This window comes from Vigna unguiculata, chromosome 6, assembly GCF_004118075.2.
Source record: "Vigna unguiculata cultivar IT97K-499-35 chromosome 6, ASM411807v1, whole genome shotgun sequence".
Classification (NCBI taxonomy): domain Eukaryota; kingdom Viridiplantae; phylum Streptophyta; class Magnoliopsida; order Fabales; family Fabaceae; genus Vigna; species Vigna unguiculata.
This window is the reverse complement of record NC_040284.1, coordinates 25,335,757-25,359,256: the sequence shown is the minus strand read 5'-3', so window position 1 is coordinate 25,359,256 and position 23,500 is coordinate 25,335,757. Positions and strand designations below refer to the sequence as shown.

General features: G+C 27.5%; 2 protein-coding genes across 4 annotated transcripts; one reads left to right on the top strand and one right to left on the bottom strand.

Annotated features, from left to right (window-relative positions):
- Positions 1–843: 843 nt before the first annotated feature.
- Positions 844–3,944, top strand: LOC114188935. The gene is made up of 2 exons (XM_028077607.1): positions 844–1,351; positions 2,952–3,944. The coding sequence occupies exons 1-2, from the start codon at positions 1,258–1,260 to the stop codon at positions 3,632–3,634; spliced, it is 777 nt and encodes a 258-aa protein (XP_027933408.1). The 5' UTR covers positions 844–1,257; the 3' UTR covers positions 3,635–3,944.
- A 5,293-nt stretch (positions 3,945–9,237) lies between these two features.
- LOC114188239 (dof zinc finger protein DOF2.5-like) lies at positions 9,238–11,228 on the bottom strand. 3 transcript variants are annotated; one of them, XM_028076808.1, is made up of 2 exons: positions 11,090–11,228; positions 9,238–10,467 (listed from the first exon to the last, which is right to left on the bottom strand). In XM_028076808.1, exon 2 carries the CDS (start codon positions 10,443–10,445, stop codon positions 9,684–9,686), a length of 762 nt encoding a protein of 253 aa, XP_027932609.1. In that variant the 5' UTR covers positions 10,446–10,467; positions 11,090–11,228; the 3' UTR covers positions 9,238–9,683. The 3 variants fall into 3 exon arrangements, with proteins under 3 accessions (XP_027932609.1, XP_027932610.1, XP_027932608.1); XM_028076809.1 differs by lacking the exon at positions 11,090–11,228 and adding an exon at positions 10,992–11,089; XM_028076807.1 differs by lacking the exon at positions 11,090–11,228 and adding an exon at positions 10,821–11,083.
- Positions 11,229–23,500: the final 12,272 nt, after the last annotated feature.

Here is a 23,500-nt window from a genome sequence, read left to right as displayed (position 1 = left end):
TAATTTTCATGTCAATCAATAATTTCCTTGTAAGTCATATTTAATCCTCATCCAAACATTCAATCAAGATTGATGTATACTATTGCTAGGTCGAGATATCCATACCAATATGACTTCATCTTGAATTATCAAACTATTATAGTTAAAATGTCTTTCTCAATATTATTCTAGATTGACGAGATCATTCCAATCATGCTACTCTCATCTCATTTTCCTTCAAAAACATCAATATATACTTTAAGACGCTTTTATACCATTAAGATCCCTACAAGCTACCTTTCTTTATAAGAGTAGTTAGAACTTGTCAAGCAAGGATGAAAAGATAAGGGAACATGCCTCTATTGGAATCACGAGACTCATTCCCTTTTCAAAGATCTAGATAGAGAACCTTGCAGACTAAATGCACATACAAATCCATTTTTGACATAACACCTTTGATGTACACAGATTCCAAATGTTCCTAAATTTTAATCTTTTCAAAATTTTCATGAATTCTTTATAGACAGACACGGTGTAATGCATATAGTAACGGATATATATATTTTTTTAATTTAAGAAAACTATTTAAAAAATAAATCTTTAAAATATAAATCCAAAAAATAGTTTAAAATATGTTTCAAATAAAACTACACTTCAAACTACTAGCGAAAAGATTTATTCGTTATAAGGAAAATTCTAAGAAATCATAATAAACAATAAATGATTAAATAAGATTAATATGAGCAGAAAAATTGCGCTTCCAATATGTTTACGTTATCTATGAAACCCTAAGGATTCTTTGTGTATTACGTTAATAGTTTAATACCTAGACACCATTGTCCACGCCGGGTCAACTGTTAGGAGAAGAGTCCAAAAACCAAAAACCAAAAACTAGCCAAAGATTCATCATTATTAATCACCATCCGTCCATTCATAATCCACGATGATCATCATCATCGTCGCTATCGATATGTGCCCCAGAAACAACCTTTAACAAAGGTTGGTATTTGGATTGGGTGAGAGTAGTTGATCAGAAGGTTACCATCGATTGCCACACACACATTCCAACTCCACACTCAATTACGTTTGGTTTTCTGTTAATTTTCAGAACAACAATTAAATAATATTCTTGCCGTTGAATAATTAGGATTAGTGTGGGGCCAAGTCTAATATAATAAGAAAAGTGGCACTCTTTCTTTCTGGTCTGCTATGCTACAACCACTGAAGCTTGGAGCGGTGTTACGGTGACAGTGGCGAGTTTTAGAGTGAGAGTGAGAAATGGGTCTGATTTCTAACAGAGTGGAGAGACATGAGATCAAGCCTGGCGACCACATCTACACCTACAGAGCTGTTTTCACTTATTCTCATCATGGTCTTTCTCAATCTCTCTTTTTCCTCTCAAAATTAAATTTCATTTTTTTTTATTTGTCGATTTTATTTTATTTATTTGCAATGTGACTTCTTTGATCTATCTTTCAGCAATTGGGTTTCTGCATCGCCTCCTGCATTTTGTATTTTTTTTGTTTGCCCTTTTTCTGTTTGAGAAAAATATGTGTGATGTGTTTGCAGAATTGCAAGTGGGTCGATAATGATGTTGTTGTTGAAGGACCCCCGTCCTTCGCCACGGGGAAAGCGTTTGTTTTTGCTTTGTCAATTCAATTTGGGTTTCGTGATTTGTAAGAAAAAATTGTTCTTTTTTGACTTTCGATTGATGGGCGTTGGAGAGGAATTTTTTTCCTCTTCTTTCAATGTGTAAGTTTTTGTGTGATGTTTGCTGGGTCCCGTGACCCTTTTGTTTCCCCGACTCTTCTTGGTGTCCATGTCGTTGATTTTGGTTCCTTTACCCCCTGGTGGCTGGAACGGGACTCATTTTATTTGTGCATGTGCTGCTATCATTGCCACAATGAACATGTTTTGTTTAGCTTTATGTTTAGGAGGCATTGCAATAATTTGGTAACATTCAACATGGTGTCAAAGTGGCATTTTAAAGCAGAACGTGTATGGGATTGGTCATATGAAATGTGAGTAAATCAACTATGAATGTATTTTGCTGGATTAGGAGTTGTCTATGGTCCAATTGTTAAACATTAAGTATTCTCTGCACACAGTTGTAAATAGAGGAATGTAGATAGAATATTTTTGTTCGTTTTTCCTTGTTAAAGCGAGGAAGCAAAGCCCTCAATTAAACTAAACTTTCTTGCACTAGATGTAAATCAGACTTTGTTTGTTCGAAATTCAACATAATTACCTATGATTATGAGTGAAATGATCATTTGCAGATGTTCATATGGACTGATTGACGAGTATAGAGCGAATATCGTTCAGATTCCACTTAAACTAATCTAACTTAGTACCTTTGGGAAGGAATATTTGTCATGGAACAAATGCTGTGGCTCTGTCATGATAGTAACACTGCTACTGTAGAAATCATCTTTACAATTTCTAGAAATAAGTTTATAGTTCAATGAAAACCATCTAGTGGTTTTGGACGATGGGAGTTCTGTTTCAGGGGTAATGACTCTGCGTAGAAGACTGTTTTAACTCACCTAGTTGTCTTTATTTCCTTATTTTCATAACACTATAGGAGGGTTAACCCTGCCATCAGTGTGGTCTTTTTCTATTCTTACTAATGTAAGTAACTATGTTTATTATATAGAACTTAGGGTATCATTGTGTTAGCAGGGTATATAGGAAAATCTTTTTTCTCTGCCAAATGTTTGGATTATTATGTGAAATATCAAGTGTTTGTCTGTTTAAATGTTTCTCTATATGCCTTCATATCTTGTGAGACTCTTTTTATCGAGTTATACCTCTCATTGTAAGTTTTCAAGGAAGATGATGCAGCCAAATGGCTGGGGAATATATCTTGGCATCAAGATATACGGCATAACTAAATTCAGAATGGCTTTAGAAAATGTTGTATATTGAATCAATCTTAAATTTAACTTACATTAAATCTAAATACCATACAGGCATTTTTGTTGGGGGAAGCAAGGTTGTACATTTCAGACCTGAAAGAAACTTAAAGTCAATTCCTGAGACATCATCAAACTTGGATGATCCAACATCCCACCCATGTCCAACCTTTCCTGACTGTGGATTCAGACAGCCAAACAGTGGTGTAGTTCTTTCTTGCTTGGATTGCTTCCTTCGAAATGGATCTCTATACTGTTTTGAGTATGAAGTTTCACCCTCAGTTTTCCTCACCAAAATAAGGGGTGGCACATGCACTACTGCATCATCGGACCCATCAGAGACTGTTATCCATCGAGCAATGTATCTTCTTCAAAACGGCTTTGGTAATTATGATGTTTTTCAGAACAATTGTGAGGATTTTGCCCTGTACTGCAAAACCGGTCTTTTGATCCAAGACAGGCAAGGGGTTGGAAGAAGTGGCCAAGCCTCTTCTATCATTGGTGCCCAATTGGCTGCATTGATTTCTTCTCCCCTCAAGTTGCTAATGCCAAGTCCTGTTGGTGTTGCCACTGTAACAGCAGGAATGTACTGCATGAGCAGATATGCAACTGACATTGGTGTCAGAAGTGATGTGATTAAGGTTCCGGTTGAAGATTTGGCAGTGAACCTTAGATGGAATTGTCCTGAGGAGGAGGTCGCTGAAAATGAAACTTCAGACGGACAAATTACTACCAGATGATTCAGCATTGCACTTCCTTCTCTTATGCACATAAAACTGCATCGTGTCTCATTGTTACTGATACACCAGTTCATACCAGATGTGTCTTCATGCATGTTACATCTTCTGTAAGACAAGACTCGATGGTTTCTTTCTCATTCCTTGCCGTAATTGGTGTCTTTCTAGTTATTCAAGTTGTGCATGGGATGAAATTGCAATAATATTACTTACAGTAGTAACTATTATCTGATGTGTTCCTTTGGATAATTTTTCTTTTGATTGCCCATAATGCAACATTTACCTACAATAGTGATTGAACCATCGTGTGCAACTGTGTTGTTAATCGTGCTTTTGAGGTGTTTCTCTACGATGAAGATATTCGTTATGTTTAATGATATGGTAACACTGTGGGTTTTTGTGTTGAAAGTATATGATGTTTAATTTATCCAGGACTACTTTTATGTTTGATAGGAGGCGGCTTTTAATATGGAAAATAATATTTTAACTATTAAATTTTGACAATTTTTTCTTACAATTTTAGATGATATATTTTATATAGTTTTCCATTTTTTTATTTTCAATATTCTAAAACTACTTACAAGATGATACATCATATTGTAATAGAAAGTTGTCAAAATTTAATAGTCAAAATATGATTGTCTTTTTAATATACACCACACTGCTGCTTAATTCCAAATTGTTTCATGTATATAATAAATAGTAAAAACGTGTTGGTAGGTAATAACAGTTGTAACAGTTATAGTTAGGGACATCTAAAAACCTTAAATTAAAATATTTCCAGAATATCTCAGTTTCCACTTAGTATATGGCACCACTAACGAATTTAGATTTTTGTTGATTTTTTTGTGCTGTTTTTTTATTGTATCTTCCTAATATACTAATTATTACTAATTTTAACATTTTAAAATATATTAAAAAATATTTAAAATATTAACATAATTTATTTTTAATGCTCAATAAAAAATAATACCAAAAAAATTAGTAAATAATCTGACTCTACACCACCGACACTCTCAAAAGACTTTGTCACTGTGTTCTGAAAGCGATGTTAAGTCAAACAAAGCAGAAATTTACAGGGATAGAAAATGAAAAGCACTAATCCGTTATATGTTTGGTGAGATGGTGATCGTTATATGAAAGATAGCAGTACATGTAAAATTAGTATTTAATAGGAAGTTGTTACATAGATAGGTAATCCCTATTATTTAGAAAACCACTTTTTCAAAACAAAAATGGTTAAAATTTCGTAATGTCAGTTATTATAATAACTATTGTTTAATCAGACTAAAATGACATTTGTATCATTTTTAATAATGAATGTCTAATATTTTTAATTTTTAAGTAATGAATCTTTTGAGAAATAATTATTTGGGAGATAAAACATATATGAGTTCAATTATACATAAAGAATTGTTACAATTTCTAATAAAAGACATTAAGACAGGGATTTTATTTTTAATCTGAAATGCATTTAAAAAAATTGCATTCCAAACTATATTCTAGAATATATAATTTAAAATGGTTTTTCAGAAATACAATCTAAATTATATAATCCGGAGTGCATTTAAAACCATATATCATGGATTGTACAGTTCAAAAAGTATTTCTGGATTTCAAAATATAATTTGGACTACACACTCTGAAATACATCTAAAATAAAAACTTCTTCTTCTCCTTCCTCTCCCCATGGTTCTGTGAGTTCGGTCGAATGAAAGTGGAGAGTAAAGATGGTAAAGGTGTGTTGGACGACGCAGATGAAGGAAAAATTTGTGCAAAGATGGATGTGAAGAAAAACGGAATGAAGGTAATGATGAACGGGTGAAGAAGATGAAGACGGAGGTGCAGCAATGTGGATGCCAGGATGAGATTAGAAAAGAAGATGACGATGGAGTGCAGAGAGTAAAATGTGGAACATAAATTTTATCGGGGTCCAGAAAGAAAAAACGAGGCATAGGAAGAAGCGGCCCAATATAGATCCCAAATTCATTTATAAGGTTTAATTATATTAGTCATACGTGAAAAATTAAAATGTGTCCATTAATTATTTTACCTTTTCTTTTTAAGTGTTTTTTCCAGATTTTAGAAGAGTGTGTGTTTTCAAAGTCATCTACATTTCAAAATTAATTTTAAGAGAGTTTGTGTTTTGAAGGCTAAATATTTCTTTTTGAAATAATTTTATATATATATATATATATATATATATATATATATATATATATATATATATATATTAGTGTAAATATATATATTGTGTATATATTTTTTAAGTATGTATGATAGTGATGATATTATAATATTAAATTAATATATAAAATAAATTTATATTATTAAGAATAGACTAAATGGAGAAAAAAATACTGATGAATAGAGAAAAAATTATTATAAAGACAATTTTATAAAAGATATATAAAAGTAACTGATATTTTTTAAAATAATAAATAAATATTTTATTATAAATTTTAAAATAAAAATAATAATTATAAATACAAAATAAAAAATTCTTAAAAATGTTACACTTAAAAAGTGAAATAAAAGTCTTACATACACGATTTCGAAGTCTTACACTTAAAAGTGAAATAAAAATTTCTCAAATTAGTCCTCAAACGTTATGCGATCGTACAATGTCCTATCAAAATTATAACTAATAACAAAAAACTATGAAGATGGATTCGTTTGTCCTATCTTCTTAAGATAATAATAAATTAGCTAAAAATAAAAAACAAACCATAACGAAAGTAAAGTTAAGAAACATTTTTATAAATATAGACGTTAAAATGAGTTTTAATTCATGAGCTAATTCAGCTTATCATGGATTCAAATTAGGTTGAGTTAAGAAAATTTTATTTTTTTAGAAGAAGAGTTGAACTGAAACCGACTTACTTAATCTACGGGTTCAAGTAGGGTTGAAGATAGGTTGATCCACAACCCACCAACAATAATACTATTAACTTTTTTTTACAATTTAAAAAAATTATAATAATTATTTACTACTTTTAATCATATAGGTTCACAATTTGATATTTTCAAATACTAGAATGTTGCTCAATAATATTTGAATAATTTGAATGTTTGATTTATTTGTTTTTAATTTATATATGTTGATACTTTAATCTTTAACTACTATTTTTATATTATTATTTTGAGAATTAGGCGAACACTTTGAGTAAATTGTTATAAAAGTAAATTGAGTCAATTCACTTTCATTCTAATGCAATATTTAAAATAAATTGCAAAAAAAAAAAGCATTTGTAAGTGAGTCAACCCACTAATCCTTCAACTCATGGTGAGTCGGGCCATGTTAGAAAGTTTTTGACTCACCAAAAAATGAGCTAAGTTGAGCTGGCCCATTTTTAGCTCAACTCTTGGTGAGTTAACTCGTGTGAGCATGGTTTGGCTCACTTTCACACCGCTACTTAGAAACGATATGATGTACCTTGATTTTTTTTTCTTTTCTTAGAGAACAATTCAAAGTAATTGTTGTTAAAAGTTTTCAAAGGGTTTTCACTAAAAAATAGCTATTATTGTTTTTACTAAAGAAAATATTTCATTAACAACTAATTATAGTAATAAAAACTTGTTAATCACTATAGTGATTAATTTAGATACCAATTTATAAAATAAAAAATGATCGGTGACTAAAATAGTCATTATTATGAATAAAATATTATAATTGGTCATTAAATTGTTTACTAATTTAGAAACCACTCATTTGGTAGAAAAACTTTGGTAGCTAAAGTTTAGTGACCAAATCTCCTTTGATAACTAAATTTAAAAAAAATAATTATTATTTTTGTATTCATAATAGTGACTATCTTAGTAACCAATAATTTTTTATTTTGTAAATTGGTATTTAAATTAGTTAGTATAATAACTAAAAAAATTTTGTTACTAAAATTGGTTGTTAATGAGACAATTTTTTTTAGTTGTAATATCAAATCTTAAAACTTTAAGATTTAATGTCTATGGATAACTATTTTTTTTCAACTCATATGTTACTATTCTTCATCAGCTTGGACTTCAAATGTCATCACTTTCCCATTCTTACCCGTACCTACTTACCATCTTAAAAAAATTAAAACCATGACTTGTAATAAAGGTAAAATTGAATGTTAATACGAGAAAACTAGCCCATTGTACTACTTGTACATTATATATTTTTGACATATATAAATGTTTTTTTAGAAAATTATATATCTTATCCCCTTGGATTATTTATTATTTTTTTTTACTTTTATTTTTGGAAGAAAGGGGAATCTCACTTGTTGTAATTATATATTAAAGGGAAAGATCAATCATTAAAGTAGCTCCGAACATTATGTAATATTTAATGGGAGTCAAGAGATTAATAATAATATTTCTATTTTATTTTATTTTATTTTAGAGTTTAATCAGGATTATAAAATTATCTTTGTATTTTGGTCATTAAAAAAAGCCTTTTAGTTTTAACTAAATTTGGCCCAGCTTATAAATTGTAGCAATAAAATAAATCAGAAACACTTTTGTCTGTTTGGGGACTTTCTTGACGGTTAGGTTAGGTTAGGTTCTTTGTTTTCTGTCTACCTTTCTCTGTACTTGCATGACTCCCTCAGACTCAAACTATTTCTAATATAAGCTTTATCCATGATTGCCACCTTTCAATGTTCTTCCTCACTTTACTGTTGAACATATAATTTCAATATTTTCAACACTTAATTTAAATTTTAATTTATTATCTGTAAATACTCTAAGTTAACACAATAATTAATCCATGATGTGTTAAGATATTCATAGGAGAAATGAGTCACGAATTTCTCTAAGCATTTTTGTGTAGAGAAAGTCATAAAAATAATATTTGTTCTACCTTTTTTTCTTCTTCCCTCTTGTAAGGTGTATTATGAGTTGTTGAAGTTAGGGGAAAAAACGGAACGGTGTGGAAAGAACATTTTGATTTTGAAATATATTGGTAGACACCCCAAAAGTATATGGGAGAAGAAGAGAGAGAGAGAGAGACATAGACGTTTAGAAAAGTTGCTTTGTCTGCCAATAGAAGTTACTGGAAGTGAAAATCATGAGCTATGATGGCAAAAAAATAATACTTAATTAGTCGTCGACATGTGAAGGCATTGACCAAGCTCAATGAAATCATTTCCACTTGAACCAAGCAAGGGAATGTTTGAGGGTCCCACTTACGAAACACCCAAACAATTTTATTTTCTTCACTATAATTAAATTCGGGTAATGGATTACACAAAACATCATCATCACTTATGCTAAAATAAATAACCAGCAAATGGTTGTGCATTGATTAATTAGTGTTTGGTTGGGGCAGGTAATCAAGTTTTCAAGGTTAATTTGAACAACTTAGTTTATTAAACACATGTTGACCCGTGCTGTTCAAATGCATGCGCTTAACTAATAAATACATAATTACAGATCAAGCTTGCATTACAAAGCACCTAAAATTAATTAATATACTCCTTTCTTTTTCAGTTTTCCTTTGATATTATTCTTCCCAAATAATTCCACCAAGTGCTTTCATAGTTGGAAGAATCTCAGATGTGATAATATAGATATCAAAGATGACAAACCCACTAGTTTTTGCAGACACATATTGAAATAGGAAAGATCACACAAACCACTATCACAACACAATCAATCAAATACATGTATAATTATGGTTACAAACATGAGTATCCGAGTCTTTCCTTAATCATCGAAAGTCATTTCGACCAAATCTTTGAAACCATGCATACATCAATAAAGGTGATATATATCTACTCCTGACAGAAGAATACTGAATACAGGCTATTGCATGACCTGAACAAAATTAGACCCTATATTCACCTCTTCTTCTATCTACCTCTCTGTCTAAATGGAAAAAACAAGCACCAAAATCCTCACATTGCTCCCATACAAACGTAGCAGTAGTATACAGAACAGAGTAACCAGATGTATCCTATTGTTAGTGATCTGAACAACTTCAAACAAATAGATCGTAGCGATTCACGTGAGAAAGGATAAAAAGAAAGAAAACAATGCAGGTTTGATCCATGTCTTTTTCGTTACTTAATTACCATGATGAACCTTCTCCGATGATTCCAGACCAGTATCCAGTTGGATTATTTCCTTGTTCTTTATTGTGTTCAACTTCAACACCTGCAGAAAGGTGCTTGATGTCTCCGAAAGGGAACAAAAGCCTGCCGCCGCCACCGTTCTCTTGAACCCCGCCGTGTGATCTATTTCCAAACCCATCAACCGAAAAGCTAAGGTTTGGTTTAATTTCTTGCATGGGGTAGATCGGTGTGTAAAGTGAATCTGAGCTTGGCATGAAGGAATTAGGAGCATAAGGATTCAAACCCCTAGGCAACATGCCATATGTTGGTGAAAGAGAAGTTGGAGCAGAAGAAGGGCTATGGTGGTGACTAGTATTGTCACCACCAATTTCAAGTTTTGGCATCTCAACATATTGGGACATGCCATGATACTTGTCCATAGGAAAAGCCAAATTAAGGTCATGGACTCCTTGCATTTTAGGGTTTTGGGAAGAAATAGCGGAGACTGAAGAGAGGCTTGGTGGATTCAAATCAGGAACCTTTGATGAGGTGGCCTTCTTGTTCTTCCTGGAGCCACCTCCAACGGGGACGTTTCTGAGAGAACCACCTTCTGTCCAATACCTTCTACAAGTCTTGCAGAAGTATCTTGGCTGTGTGAGGCTGTAATTGTTGTAATAGCAGAACTTTGTGTTCGTTGAACTGCACCTTGGACAATTCAATTGCTCTTGCGGTTTTGCTTTCTTCTCTAACGATGATGGTCTTGGACCTATTTCTTCCATGTCTCCTCACTGGTTCAACCTCCTAACACACCCAAAAGAGGTTATGATCGAGTACGTGTGTTCTTTTCTCACAATGATTCATACAGACAAAAAGAATTTCAAGAGCACGACATCGTAATTTCATTACACAAAAACAGATTGAAGAGATAATTATTAAGGCAGTCAAAACAAGAGAGGAATGAGTAAACTTAACGAATCAATAATAATACAAATTAGTAATCCTTTTCAAACCTGCTATGTATTTGACAATAATTATCACACGAGGAAAAGAAGGTAAAGAAGGGCAAAAGTTAAAGCAGTGGCAGCGCTTTTCATGTTTAGGATCCGATCGCAACCTTTTTTGGTAGAAAAGGAGAAGGTAGGAACAAATTGTACCTTATGCTTTGAATACCATCTCCCAGATATAGCAACAAATTTAAAATAAAGATTCAAACAAATCTTAGCTCTAATAGAACTTCATGTTCGGGTCAGCTTTTAAGCAAACTAAACCTCGGAATGAACAGCTCAAAGTCGTGCATTAAGGAAAAGACAAGAGAAAAAACCAACCACCGTGTTTTGCCGAGTGAACGGTAGCCATGAATAATTCAGAGAGAAAAGACAAAGAAAAAGCAACGAAGATTATATGAGAGAGAGAAAGAGTTCACCTTGTTTGTCTGCAGCTGCGCTTTAGAGCAAGAAAGAATGTTTTAGTTTGGTTGTGGAATGGCTTTATCTGCTGGCTTGTTACTTTATGAACGATCAAAAAGAAAAAAAATAAAATTAAAAAAAAGTTTTAGAAGAAAATGTGTCAGTTTTGACTATACTTGCAATTCCTCTTCTTTAATGATGTTTTAGCCTTTAGGACTCCCTATAATTTTTTAATGTCGACAAATTCCTTTTCCTTTCCTATTAATTCCATGTTGATTTTTTTTTTGTCTGCTTTTGATTAATTTTATGTGGTGGAATAATGAATATGTATAGTGTGGTCATGGATGGATTTTTTCCTTTTTTAACGATATAGACTCCTCACTAATGCTTCTATTGTCAAACCTTCTTTTTCTCTAATCAAGGACCACCTTTGAATAGATGTGATTTTTAGGTTTATCAAAGAGATTAATGTATGTGAATGTTTTCATTCCTGCCTTTGTTTAATTATCAAAGATGCTTTTGCTTCAATTAATAAACTTTCTACAGGTTTTCAGCAGTACACACTAGGGTTTGCTTGCAATGCGATCAAACATTCGATTCTCCTTCGTCGGCTTCAATTTTCTTTCATCTATTGTGAACTGTCTATGCCAGAGACAACTTTCAAATGTTTTAGTGCTGATTAACTCCAAAACCTGGCCAATTAACAGCTAAAATATGTGATGAAACAAAAAGTTGCAAATTAATTAACCACTAAGCAACATAGGATACTCATAAGTTCATAACACCATAATCAGAAAAGCGATATGTTTTATAGTTTATCAATTATAGATCTACTTTAATCTTTCTCCTGAAAAAAAAAATTAAACAATGAATGTACTATATATTTTGACATAATGTCGGCTTAATATAAAGCATACATAAATATTTTATTTTTATACTCACTTCATATATATATAAATTTATCTTCTGAAAACTGAATTTTTAAAGTAGAAAGTATCAGCATTCAATGTAATATATTACTATGCATAAATTAAAGTTATCGTGTCATTTGGGGCATTGGTGAAGTCCTACTCATAACACGATGGTCTAAAATAAAACAAATTTAGTAATTCTGAGAATGTTGACACAAAGTACGTATTCCACTGATCTTATTTTGCTACTTTCTCATTAAAAATAATAATATTAATATAAATAAAGCCAAACATACCCAAAGTGTTTCGAAGTCTTTTGGAGGAAACTAATTCTTTTTGTCTACATTCTGTAATTTATGAACTCCAGGTTCCCCACATGAGGTGTCTTTAGTCTCTTAGATACCTTTGTAAACAACCCTCCTCCACTTGAAAGAAAAGGGAAAAAGTATATTTAGAAAACAACTTACCCCTTTGTTTATTTCAAAGTAAAATACAGGAAATATGAATGAAGATAACTGCTAAAAGATAAAAAAAAAAAAGTTTAATTTACACGTAATTCTAGTATAAAAAATTACATTATCAATTAATAAAAAAACATGACTTTTCAAAACTTATTTAAGCAATAAATTTGGTATTTATAATGTGTGATCGGAGGAGTAAAAGTTATTTGCATTGCTCATAGACACACCAGTTACACAAACAAAAGAAAAATACTACGTTTTAGTATTCATATAAAAACCTGTTTTTTAATTGACAGAAAATGAGTTTATACTTATATATTGTTTATCTTTTTTCATTTCTAATAAGTCTTTAACTTACCTTAAATTCTTAAGAAATAGAATGAATAAAAGTTTAATTTTTGTGTTAAATTTATTTTATAATTTATATAAAATATTTTTATATTAATATTGTTATTTCCTAACATCCAAACGAGTGAAGAGAAATTTCACCATTTCTATATCTCTTATATATCTAAACAACACACTTTTAATGTCTATTCTAAGTTTGCAATATTTTGTTTCATCAGTATTTCACTATGAATCAAAATAGTAAATCACAAGAGTTAATTGTTAGGTTCTTTACCTAATACGAATGAATTATCAGTACTTAAAAAAACGTGTAAAGAATATACTAAAGAATTTATTTTAAAATCATGTTAATTAATAAAATTGCCACAATTTATGTAAATAATTATTATAGAAATTAATTTGAATTTTTTAATTTTTTATTTCTAGAAAATATATTTTATAACTAAACTTTCACAAATATATCAATAATTATAAATTTCTAGTTTATCCCACCATAAGAGAGATAAAGATAAAGTATAATTGAGTTTCAAATCTGTTGTGAGATCTTGTTGATATTAACTTTAATGTAAAATAATGGGGTTACTTTTTTATTGGTTAATTCGAGATGCATTGAATAATGAAATTGTCATATGCTTGTCGATAGCTTTCACAATTTCACTTAAAATCTAGGGTTTAGGGTTTAAAATTTTAGGATGATTAAAATTTTTTTGTCATCATCATTAATTTAAGTCACCGTGATAATTTTTCGTTATCCAACATATTTTAATTAAATAACTAAAAGTAACTTAATTATAGTTATACAGTAAATGTAATATTGCTTTATATTAATATCAAAATCTCATAATTTTTTAATGTATAAAAACAACTAAGCTAAACAAAGGAGTAAAATAACAACTATATCACCCACGAATAAATTAAATAAAAATAGCTCACTTGAAAAATATAAAAATTTGAAGTCTAAACAAATTTAATCGAAGATATTCAAATTGATTAAGTACTTGAAATTTAATTAAAGTTTTAGGTAACTAGATGAGGTGATTATAAATAAAAGTTCAAAAGGTAAGTAAGTCTTTTTTCATCATTATAATCTATTTTTTGGTTTTTTAAAAATATTTAAAAATAAATAAAAAAATTTCATTTATTAAATGGAAATAAGTAATAAAAAATTGTATAGAGAAATTATTTTAGTAATCGAAAAATAAATACCCAAGATTAGCATAAAAGCAGTAGCATAAGTGGACTAGTTGGTGTTGGTATTTGCATCCATAGTTGAATATATATTTATGCATGTGATCACTCACTTCCTACCAAAAAAAAAACATGTATCACCATCTTAACCACCACAACAAGATTAAGCATAACGTCAACTTACAGCAATTTAATTTAGGACATTATCAATGTCATTAAGATTCAATTAAAAACTTATTACCGATCATAATGGGGTATATTAAAGGTTAAAGAATGAAAAATAATAGAATTCTTTTAAGTAATGAATAATTATATATATTTGTTACTATTTTGAAACCATTTACTGAAATAAATTTCACTTACCAATGTCAAGATTTTAATTCATGCACACACAAAAAGGCATCACTATGTAGCTGATCTCTTAAAATTAGGTTTGACAATTTAGAACGATAAGATGAAATTAGGTAGTGCGCACCGTTTTAAGTAGGTAGCGTTCTAAGGGTATGCACCTTACCACCAAAACCGTGTGAACTTTTGTGTGCATTTTAAAACGTGAGGAAATTAGTTATTTCTATTTAAATGTTTTTTTTTTTTGGATTAAGCAATGTGCTTGAATAACATAGTTGTAATATCTCCAAAAGTTATATATAACTAGGCAATCTCGTAACATCAAATATAACGTATATAAATATTTCGATATAATATGAAAGATTTTATATAATATTTCAAATAAACGAATTCACAAATCAAAATATACAATAAATAACAAATTATTAACACCATTTATTAGAAAAATTCTGTATTAATATACACGTATATATAAAGCTAAATAATTTATGTCGGAGACAATCTTTTATTTTTTATTGTGTATGATCATTATTCTCTAAAATGTGTAATTTATATAAGAAGGTCGAGGTAAGGATACAAAAATTCTAACATAATAATTAATATAATCATTATTTATTAAGCATCTTCCCTACAGATTAACACATGACTAAATATAAAACATTATTCAATTCCAAATTGGTTCATAAATTGTCAAAGTAGATTTTCACACACATATATATAGTAAAGTATACGCTAAGAACTTTCTCAACTTTTCACATATACTATTTGAAAATTATTAAGCCTTATGTATATCTTTTAATAGAGTAATTTTCTGCCCTGAATATTTACTCTTGAAGTAAACTAAAATAGATTATATCATACTCCTCAAGATTTAAACATAAGTAGTAGTTTAATGCTTCAATCAAAGACAAATTTAAGAATAGACAATAAAATGTGTAATTATAAACAAATAACATATAAATGTAAATGTTTCATCTTTATAATACTAAAAAAAAACATTATTTTGTTTAAAATTTAAGTGAAACAATCCATTTAATCAACTCTAACAATTATGAGTTGATTCCGATTAATTTATCTAATCTTCAAAAATTAGTTGAAGTTAACTCATTCTTGAACATCGCATCATTATTCAATCTAAACAACCATAATTATAGGCCAACTTAACATTGTTTTTTCCTTCTCAGTCACTTGTGGATTGTTTGGTGTAGAAAGAATTAAAGAGAAAGAGAAACAAATGTAAGAAAAGTGAAGATAAGGTAAGAATTTGGAAGATTGAAAAAGAAGAAAAAGTATTTTAAAAGAAAAGTAAAACGAGAAACAATTTTTATTTTCATGTTGAGAGGAGTGAAAACAAAAATTTTAATGTGATATTTTAAATCGTTGAAAACTTTTTTATAAAGCTAGTTTTAACATTTTCTAACAAGTTTCAACGACATAGGAAAACCGTCCTTTTTTGTGTGTTTTTCAACTTTTAAAAAGTATCTACAAGCTTTCTGGTAAATTTCCTTACTTTTATTTGTTTAAAAAATACAATAAAAAACTTTTTATGAAATAAATTATTTATTTTAATTTTTAAAAATTTTGAATAAATAATTTGTATGTTTTGTTATTTGTCCTTTTCACTTTTCTATTATAATTATCTACTTTTATAATATTTTCTGGTTTCATCATATTTCTTCTACTAATGGTAGGATGAAAGAAGAGTAAGAGGGAAAATCAATATATCTGTTCTTTTAAGAAAATGAAAAACTAAAAAAAGAGGACTACAACCGTTGTACTATTTCTTGTGCGTAAATTTTTTAAATCAATTAAATTAGATAATTTAAAAAAAAAATCTCTATATTTTTCCCATTTCTCCTACTAAACGTTTGATATTTAAGTAATTTCTTACTTCTTTTTCTGGGTTTATTTAATTTTTTTCACCTTTATTCTCTTCCTTACTCAAAAGAGGGGCATATTCCCTTTTACTGATGTGACTCCTTTTTGCTTTTGTTAGATCACTGTACAAATCACGAGATTCTGTTTTCGTTTTTTATTATAAAATATTTTTTTGATTATTAAATTTTGATTTTTTTTTATTATATAAAAAGAAATGCATATTGTCAATTAGAGGAAAGGAAAAATACTGTCAAAAAACATTTCATTTATTACATATCAAAACACCTTAAAAAATATGATTGAATTTCGAGAGGAATTTTCTGTAAAATTCATCATCATCATTATCTAATCATAACTCGCTCATAAACAAACAAATATATATATATATATATATATATATATATATATATATATAACATTAATAAAGAAGAATTATTTTTACAATTTTTTATTATTTTAATTCTTTAAGTGATTATTTATACTAATTTTAGTTACGTTTAAATTACAATAATTATTTTAGCTTTTAAATAATTATTCATATAAATTTAATTATTTTTTAAAATTAAAATAATCATCTAAAGTAAACACAGATAGTATGTGTGTGTGTTTTTATTAATTTATATATATAGTATGCATGTCGGTGTATAAAACTGTCCTATATACATGCTTCGTATGTTGTTTTTTTTATAAAAGTGCGGTAATTACAAACGCATGCAAGAAAAGTTAAATTAGTGATATCAAAATTTAAACATAAATTAATGAGAAAATAATCAGTACAACAATTTTACTATTCTTCTTCGTAGAGTCAAACACATTTATGCTCATTTTTTAATTTATTCTAACAAATTGATCGTGATCGTGATTATTATTATGTTAAAAGAAATTTTAGTTTCAGACATAAAAACATCTTTGTAATTTGTGTATGCCCTTTTCACAACCATAATTAATATAGGGATAAAATGGTCATAAAAATAAATTTATATATTTGTAAAACAAAATAAGAAAACAAAAAGTAGCGTTAAACGAGTATAAGAGAATTTTGTTTTACAATATCATTGTCTTTAAGAAATTTGAGCATTAAAAAATTTAAGCATCATGCTTTATAAGTAATAATCATCTACAACAGTTGATTCTACTAAATTATTGATATGTTATATATGATTATTGATTTCTTTTTGTATTTGCAAATACTTTATCATCTAAGTTAATATTTTGAAGAAGTTTATTATTTGATGATCACTTCTACTCACAAGTAGTCATAATTTTTTTTTTAATAATTTGAGTATTTGAAAGTTTTTACAAATAAATTTATTCCTCGTAGTGATTCGGAACTAATAAGATGTTTGAATATTGAAAAAATTATTCAAATACGAGGAAAATATTCCTAAACGATGTTTAATTTTTTTTCCGATAACACGATAACACGATAATACGAGGAAAAAATCATTTATTCAAACATTCGGAACTAATACGAGGAAAATATTCCTAAACGATGTTTAATTTTTATTAAAAAAATAATTTTAACGTTCAAATATTGAAATAATAGGAATCGGAAGCATGAGAGAAAAGATGGATTTAATCTTCTGAGTAGTCCTAATGCATAATACATTAATTTTGCAAGTTAGTAATTATCGAAAGATAATTAGTTAAGAAATAAACAATAAAAGGTATATTGAAAATAATTAAAAATAAATATAGAAATACGTGATGTGTTAGTTAGTGGATGTTGGTGAATAAAAGTAATAATAATTATAATTATGCATCCTAAAATGAGCTACAAGGTTGGTTTACGAGGCATGATTGCAACACTGTAATTCCAAAAGAAAAGAGAGAAAGATGAGAGAAGTTTCCAACAGCCGACAAGAGGCGACAAAAAGAAAAAAGAGTGGGCCCTTGGAGGTGATGGATTTATTTAATATTTAATACATAATAATAAGTTTATGATAAAATATGTATTATTAGTGTAAAGCTAGGATGGGTGGAAGGTGTGTGTCACTTCACTGTCACTTTCTTGCACTACTTTTTGTTCTGATCGCAACACCAATTGCTTTCAAATTTTCCCTAACAATCACCGAATCTCACTCTCACTTCCCAAATATTTTACTTCCACCACACCTTCTTTATAACTCCTTTAATCACCAAAGTAACTGAGATTTTTTTTTTTATAAATTTATTTATTTATATTTTTAATTTTAAAACTCTCATTTCATTTCCTTTATTTTATTTATTTTTTGTTCTGAAAATGAACATGTGAAGAAGTTTTTCTAAACAAATTTGATCGTTAACTATAGTTTATAAGTTTTTGTTGTAATTTGAGACAGTAAACGACAAAAAAGAGAAAAATTGTAGATGTTGACAATATAATAAAGCTGCTTTAGTTTTGTGTGATTTAGAGACAAACGTGAAAGAAAAGAAAAGAAGAAGAAAGAGAATGAATGAAGTGATTATTTTTTATTTTTTGTTTATAAAAGGGAAAAAGAGTTTACAATATTTTACAACAGAATATTATATTAATACCATTCATAATTCACGTTGCTTGAATATATAAATACTCTATATAAAATAATAGTTTCAAATAGATATTAATGAGTGTTTTTTTATAATTGATGTAATATTAATATTTGTTTTATTAATTTATTTCCTTCAAAGTATTTTTTTTCTTAAACAACGCTAATTTATGCAACCAAGTGTTAAGCTATTTATTTCAATAATAAAATGTATTAAGCTATATTTTTTTATTTATTTTTAATCTATCTGTCTACACAACTCCATAAAAAAAACCTAAAATGACATTTAAACTTTAAAACAGATAAGCATGACAAAGCCAAAATAAATGTTCGTAAAATTTAAAAACACATTTTCATTTTCATTCACTTGATACACTTTTAACAAACTTTTAACACTTTCTATATACTTGTTAGATTTTTTACACTATCCTGTAAATTTATATCTTTGAAAACATTTAGAACATAATTTTCTTATATAAATATTTTGAATATATATAACAAAAATAAGTTTGAAATAAAATTATTAAAAGAAGTTAAAATTAAAAAAAATGTATGAGAATAACTTTATTGATTAAAATTAGAGATTTAGACTCAACAAATTTAAACATAATAGGTTTCGATATTATTTTGAAAAACTGTATTTTAAGTTTAATAACATTATAAATTTGACTTTATAAAATTGATTTTGTAAGACAACTTAGATGAGTGTAATTATCATTTTCATTACCAATATCTTTCTATCGATATTAGACAAGATTTTTCTCTTTTCAATATCAACTAAAACTAAAAATATTTTAAATTTGGTTTCAATTTTTCGGTTGATCCATATTTTTGTTTATAAATCTCAGTTGGCTATTCATATTTTTAGTTGTCTCAGTTGAATTTCATTTTCTAAAATATATTGTAATTTGATCGTTTTAGTTAGTACAGTACCAACCATGTTAACTGATGTACCACGTGTCAGCTCGTAGTTTTCTTGATTTTATTTTTATTTTTATTTGTTTGTTTATTTTATTTTTATTTCTTTTAAATTGCCATGTGTCAAATTAAAAAAAATTATTCAGATTTAAAAAAATGGCATATACATAGAGATTAAATTGAGATTTTTCACATCAAGAATGACACTATCACTGTCATATCATACTGTCTCTACCACGTCACAAAACCTTAATTTGACAAGTGACCATTTTTTAAAAATTAAAAGAAAAAAAAATAAAAGGAAGCACATGACATATCAGTTGTACCGATGAAAATACCAACTTACAACACATTTTAGAAAAACAAAGACCCAATTGAAATAATTTAAAATATAAAGATCTAATTGAGATTTCTAAACAAAAATGAATTAACTAAGAGTTTAAACTTTTTAATTTTGTTAATTGAACTGATTTGTCTGCTAAATTTGATTAAGAAAAAATATATTTTAAGATTATTTTTTTACCAATATCAACTGCAAATTTCTTAACCAACGTTATCAGAATTGATGTTAGTCAAATTGTTTTTTATCAATGACAATGATACTAGTTTTTTGTTTAACCGTAGGTGTAGATCGTTTAGTTGATGTTGATAGATATGATATTATAACTAACATTGTTGTGATAGTCACTTGAAGTTTATTAAAGGTTTATAAATTAATATTGAATATACTATTTTTTTCATAAGTACTAACCATGTTTTTTAATTGAAGTTTGTATAATTTTACAGGTCTTAAAATATTTTTATTATTTATTAATATTAATGGTGTTATTTGATAGTAATTGGAATACTTTATAAAAACAAGAAAATAAAAATTAAATTATCTTATATAAATAAAATATTTAAAAATACATAATTTAAAATTAAAGTAATTAACATTTAATATTTTTTTATTCTCTCGCAAAGTTTTGATGCTAATAGGATTAATTAAGGAAACAATATTGCGTATTGAATTTCCATTGAGAAAATTTTGGTGTTGAATGATTATTCGTGGCCCGAGAAAGCTTGGGCTTTTCTCTGCTCCGGTTTTGATTATTTGAACTTTTTATGGTCTTGTAGTCCAAGAAATAGAGAAACCAGCAGCCTAACATACATCAGGTCCAACAGAAAGCCCAAACACAGAAATAAAACAATGCCAAAGATACACAAATAAAGTTAATCGTAAAAAAATATTTATAAATATATTTTTGAAATGACACTTTGAGAGAAGATTAAAATATTAAGTCACTTAAATTTGAAACGACCAATTGTGACAATTTAAGTATACTATTTTTATTTTCCAAATAATAATGATAATACATTTAAACAAAAATTAAAGATTACAAAACAATTGCAACTCAAATTTCTCAATCCAATTTAACTATTGCATTAATAAGAACATAAATTTAATAATGATAATTACTATTATAACCACAACAATCATAAACGACACCTATTATTAAAATTAGTAATATTAGGAAGAAGAGTATCGGATTCTCATATTTTAAAGATGTTTGATAAGTCTACAAATGATGAAAATTTATTATATATTTTTCATTTTAAACTAGTTGGAATTTTATATTTTACACTTATATTTTTTGGTATAAATGTACATATTTCATTTTAATTATTTTACATTTTTAAAAATTATTTTCTATTTTACATGAAAATGTTATGGTTTGGCATAATTGTAATTAGTAAATAGGGATGTTAAAAAAATTCATACTTGTGGGTATCTGTGGATAAAATTTGCAACAAATAAGAAATGAATATTCAAGATGGATATCCGCAGATAACGGATACATGTATTTTTTATACCCGCATATTACCGGGCAGGTACGAGTATCATAGTATCCGTACCCGATATACTCTAATTAAAATTAAAAAAATTATTAAAACATTAATACATTGATTTTGAATAATGGATTATTTTTTATCAATTGATTTAAAAAAAATCTATATTTATTTGTAAACTGTCATTTAACACAATTTAAATGAGTTATTTTCACTTCATTTGAACTTTATAAAGATTATGCATTATATTTTTATTTGAATTTATGGTTAATTTTTTTTATTAAATATTAAAATTTTCTTTTGTAAATATCCGTGGGTATTTGTGGATATCCATGAATATTAAAAAAATATACGGGTACCCGCATAACAAATATCCGGAGATATAAGTATGAGTATGACACGAATATTTATCCAATAAATAGGATACTAGAAAGCTACTATTCGTACCTTACTCACCCCGTTGACACTCTTAGTAATAAAAAATATACATTGGGCATACATAAATTCAGACACGACCTAAAATATCAAAGAAAAGGTTATAAATTCTCAATATTTTTAAAGTTATTCTTAATTTAAATTTTCTATTTTACTTTAAATTAATGACTCGAAGTAAATTATCTAATTAACTTTAGCTGTTTATCTAAAATAAAATAAAAGTTAAGTAAGTCTTCCTATTAATTTTCTACAGTAAATGAATACTTTTATTTTTAATATATATATATTTGCTTTTGAAAGAATCAAAGAGTGTGAACGCAAGCATTTACATAACTTCATTCATACTCTTTTCTTATTTTTTATTAAATCTTCACCGGCTAATTATAATTATAACCCTCTAACTTGATTACTTCGTTCCTACTCGTGTTTTTCTCTTTTTAATTCTATCCATAAATAATTAAAACTCTCTGGCTCAGGGCCGATGAACCCAAATTAAATATGTAGTAGTTTTATTAGTTATCTAGTAATATAACTTGATTTTGTATTTATGCATACATTTTATGTTATTCATGTTTCTTTACTTCTACATTGTTTAGAACGTTATCTTCCCTCTAGTTTGAATGTTGGACTAAGACTAGAATTGAAATTGTTTTCCATAAACTAAACTCTATATAGAAATAAATTATAAGATTTTAAGGTGTTTTTAATTTAAAAAAAACATTTTATTTAATCTATTTTCATTATTATTTTTTAAATAGTTTTTTAATCACGATTGAGTTACAATAGTGATTTTTTTTTTATCTATTATGAACATATGTTTTAATTGTGAGATTTTTAAAAAATATTTTAAATTTTGGATTGAAGGATTCGAATTTATTTGATTTTTTTTTCTCGACATCTTCAAGTTTTCTATTGTCTTTTCTTTTTTACGTCATCCCAAGATATTTCAAAGTGTTACATAAAAAATATGTAAATATTATATTTAGAAGTGATATTAGAGAAATTTAAACATTAAGAGTCGTGTCATTATATAAGTTAAATATAGTCGTCCAATCAGGGAAGAATTAATCCATAAAATTAGAAGACTGTTGCGAGATCCCAAATTTCACAAACTAAATTTTGTAATTGTAGTATTAATATCAACCAAAGTTATCTTTAACAATAGATACCCATAATTTTGATTTAATTCAACACACAACAATAAATTTTGTAATTATCAATAAAATTTTATTGATGAAAATAAATTTGTTGATACAATGAATTTTACATGTGAATTTTATATTTTTATTGACAATGGATATTTTTGTTAGAAATCATATGTTTATATAATCTGTCAAATAAACATCAATAATTGATTATATTTAAAATACATTGGTAAAATTTGTCAATAATTGTTTTTTTTTTAAATTTGTTGGTAAATTCATTGATAATGGCCATGACTATTTCATGATAAAATCTATTGGTAATTGGATATATTTAAAATATATTGATACATTTTTTAGTAATTATTTTTTTAAATTCGTTGGTAAAATCATTACTAATTGAATTTTTTTAAAATCTATTGGTAAAATTCTTCAAAAATTGTTTTATTTTGAATTTACCAA

Coding starts and splice junctions, on each gene's coding strand:
- LOC114188935 (XM_028077607.1), top strand. CDS start 1,258: ATGGGTCTGATTTCTAACAGAGTGGAGAGACATGAGATCAAGCCTGGC. Junction 1,352..2,951: donor TTTCACTTATTCTCATCATG/GTCTTTCTCAAT, acceptor AATACCATACAG/GCATTTTTGTTGGGGGAAGC.
- LOC114188239 (XM_028076808.1), bottom strand. CDS start 10,445: ATGGAAGAAATAGGTCCAAGACCATCATCGTTAGAGAAGAAAGCAAAA.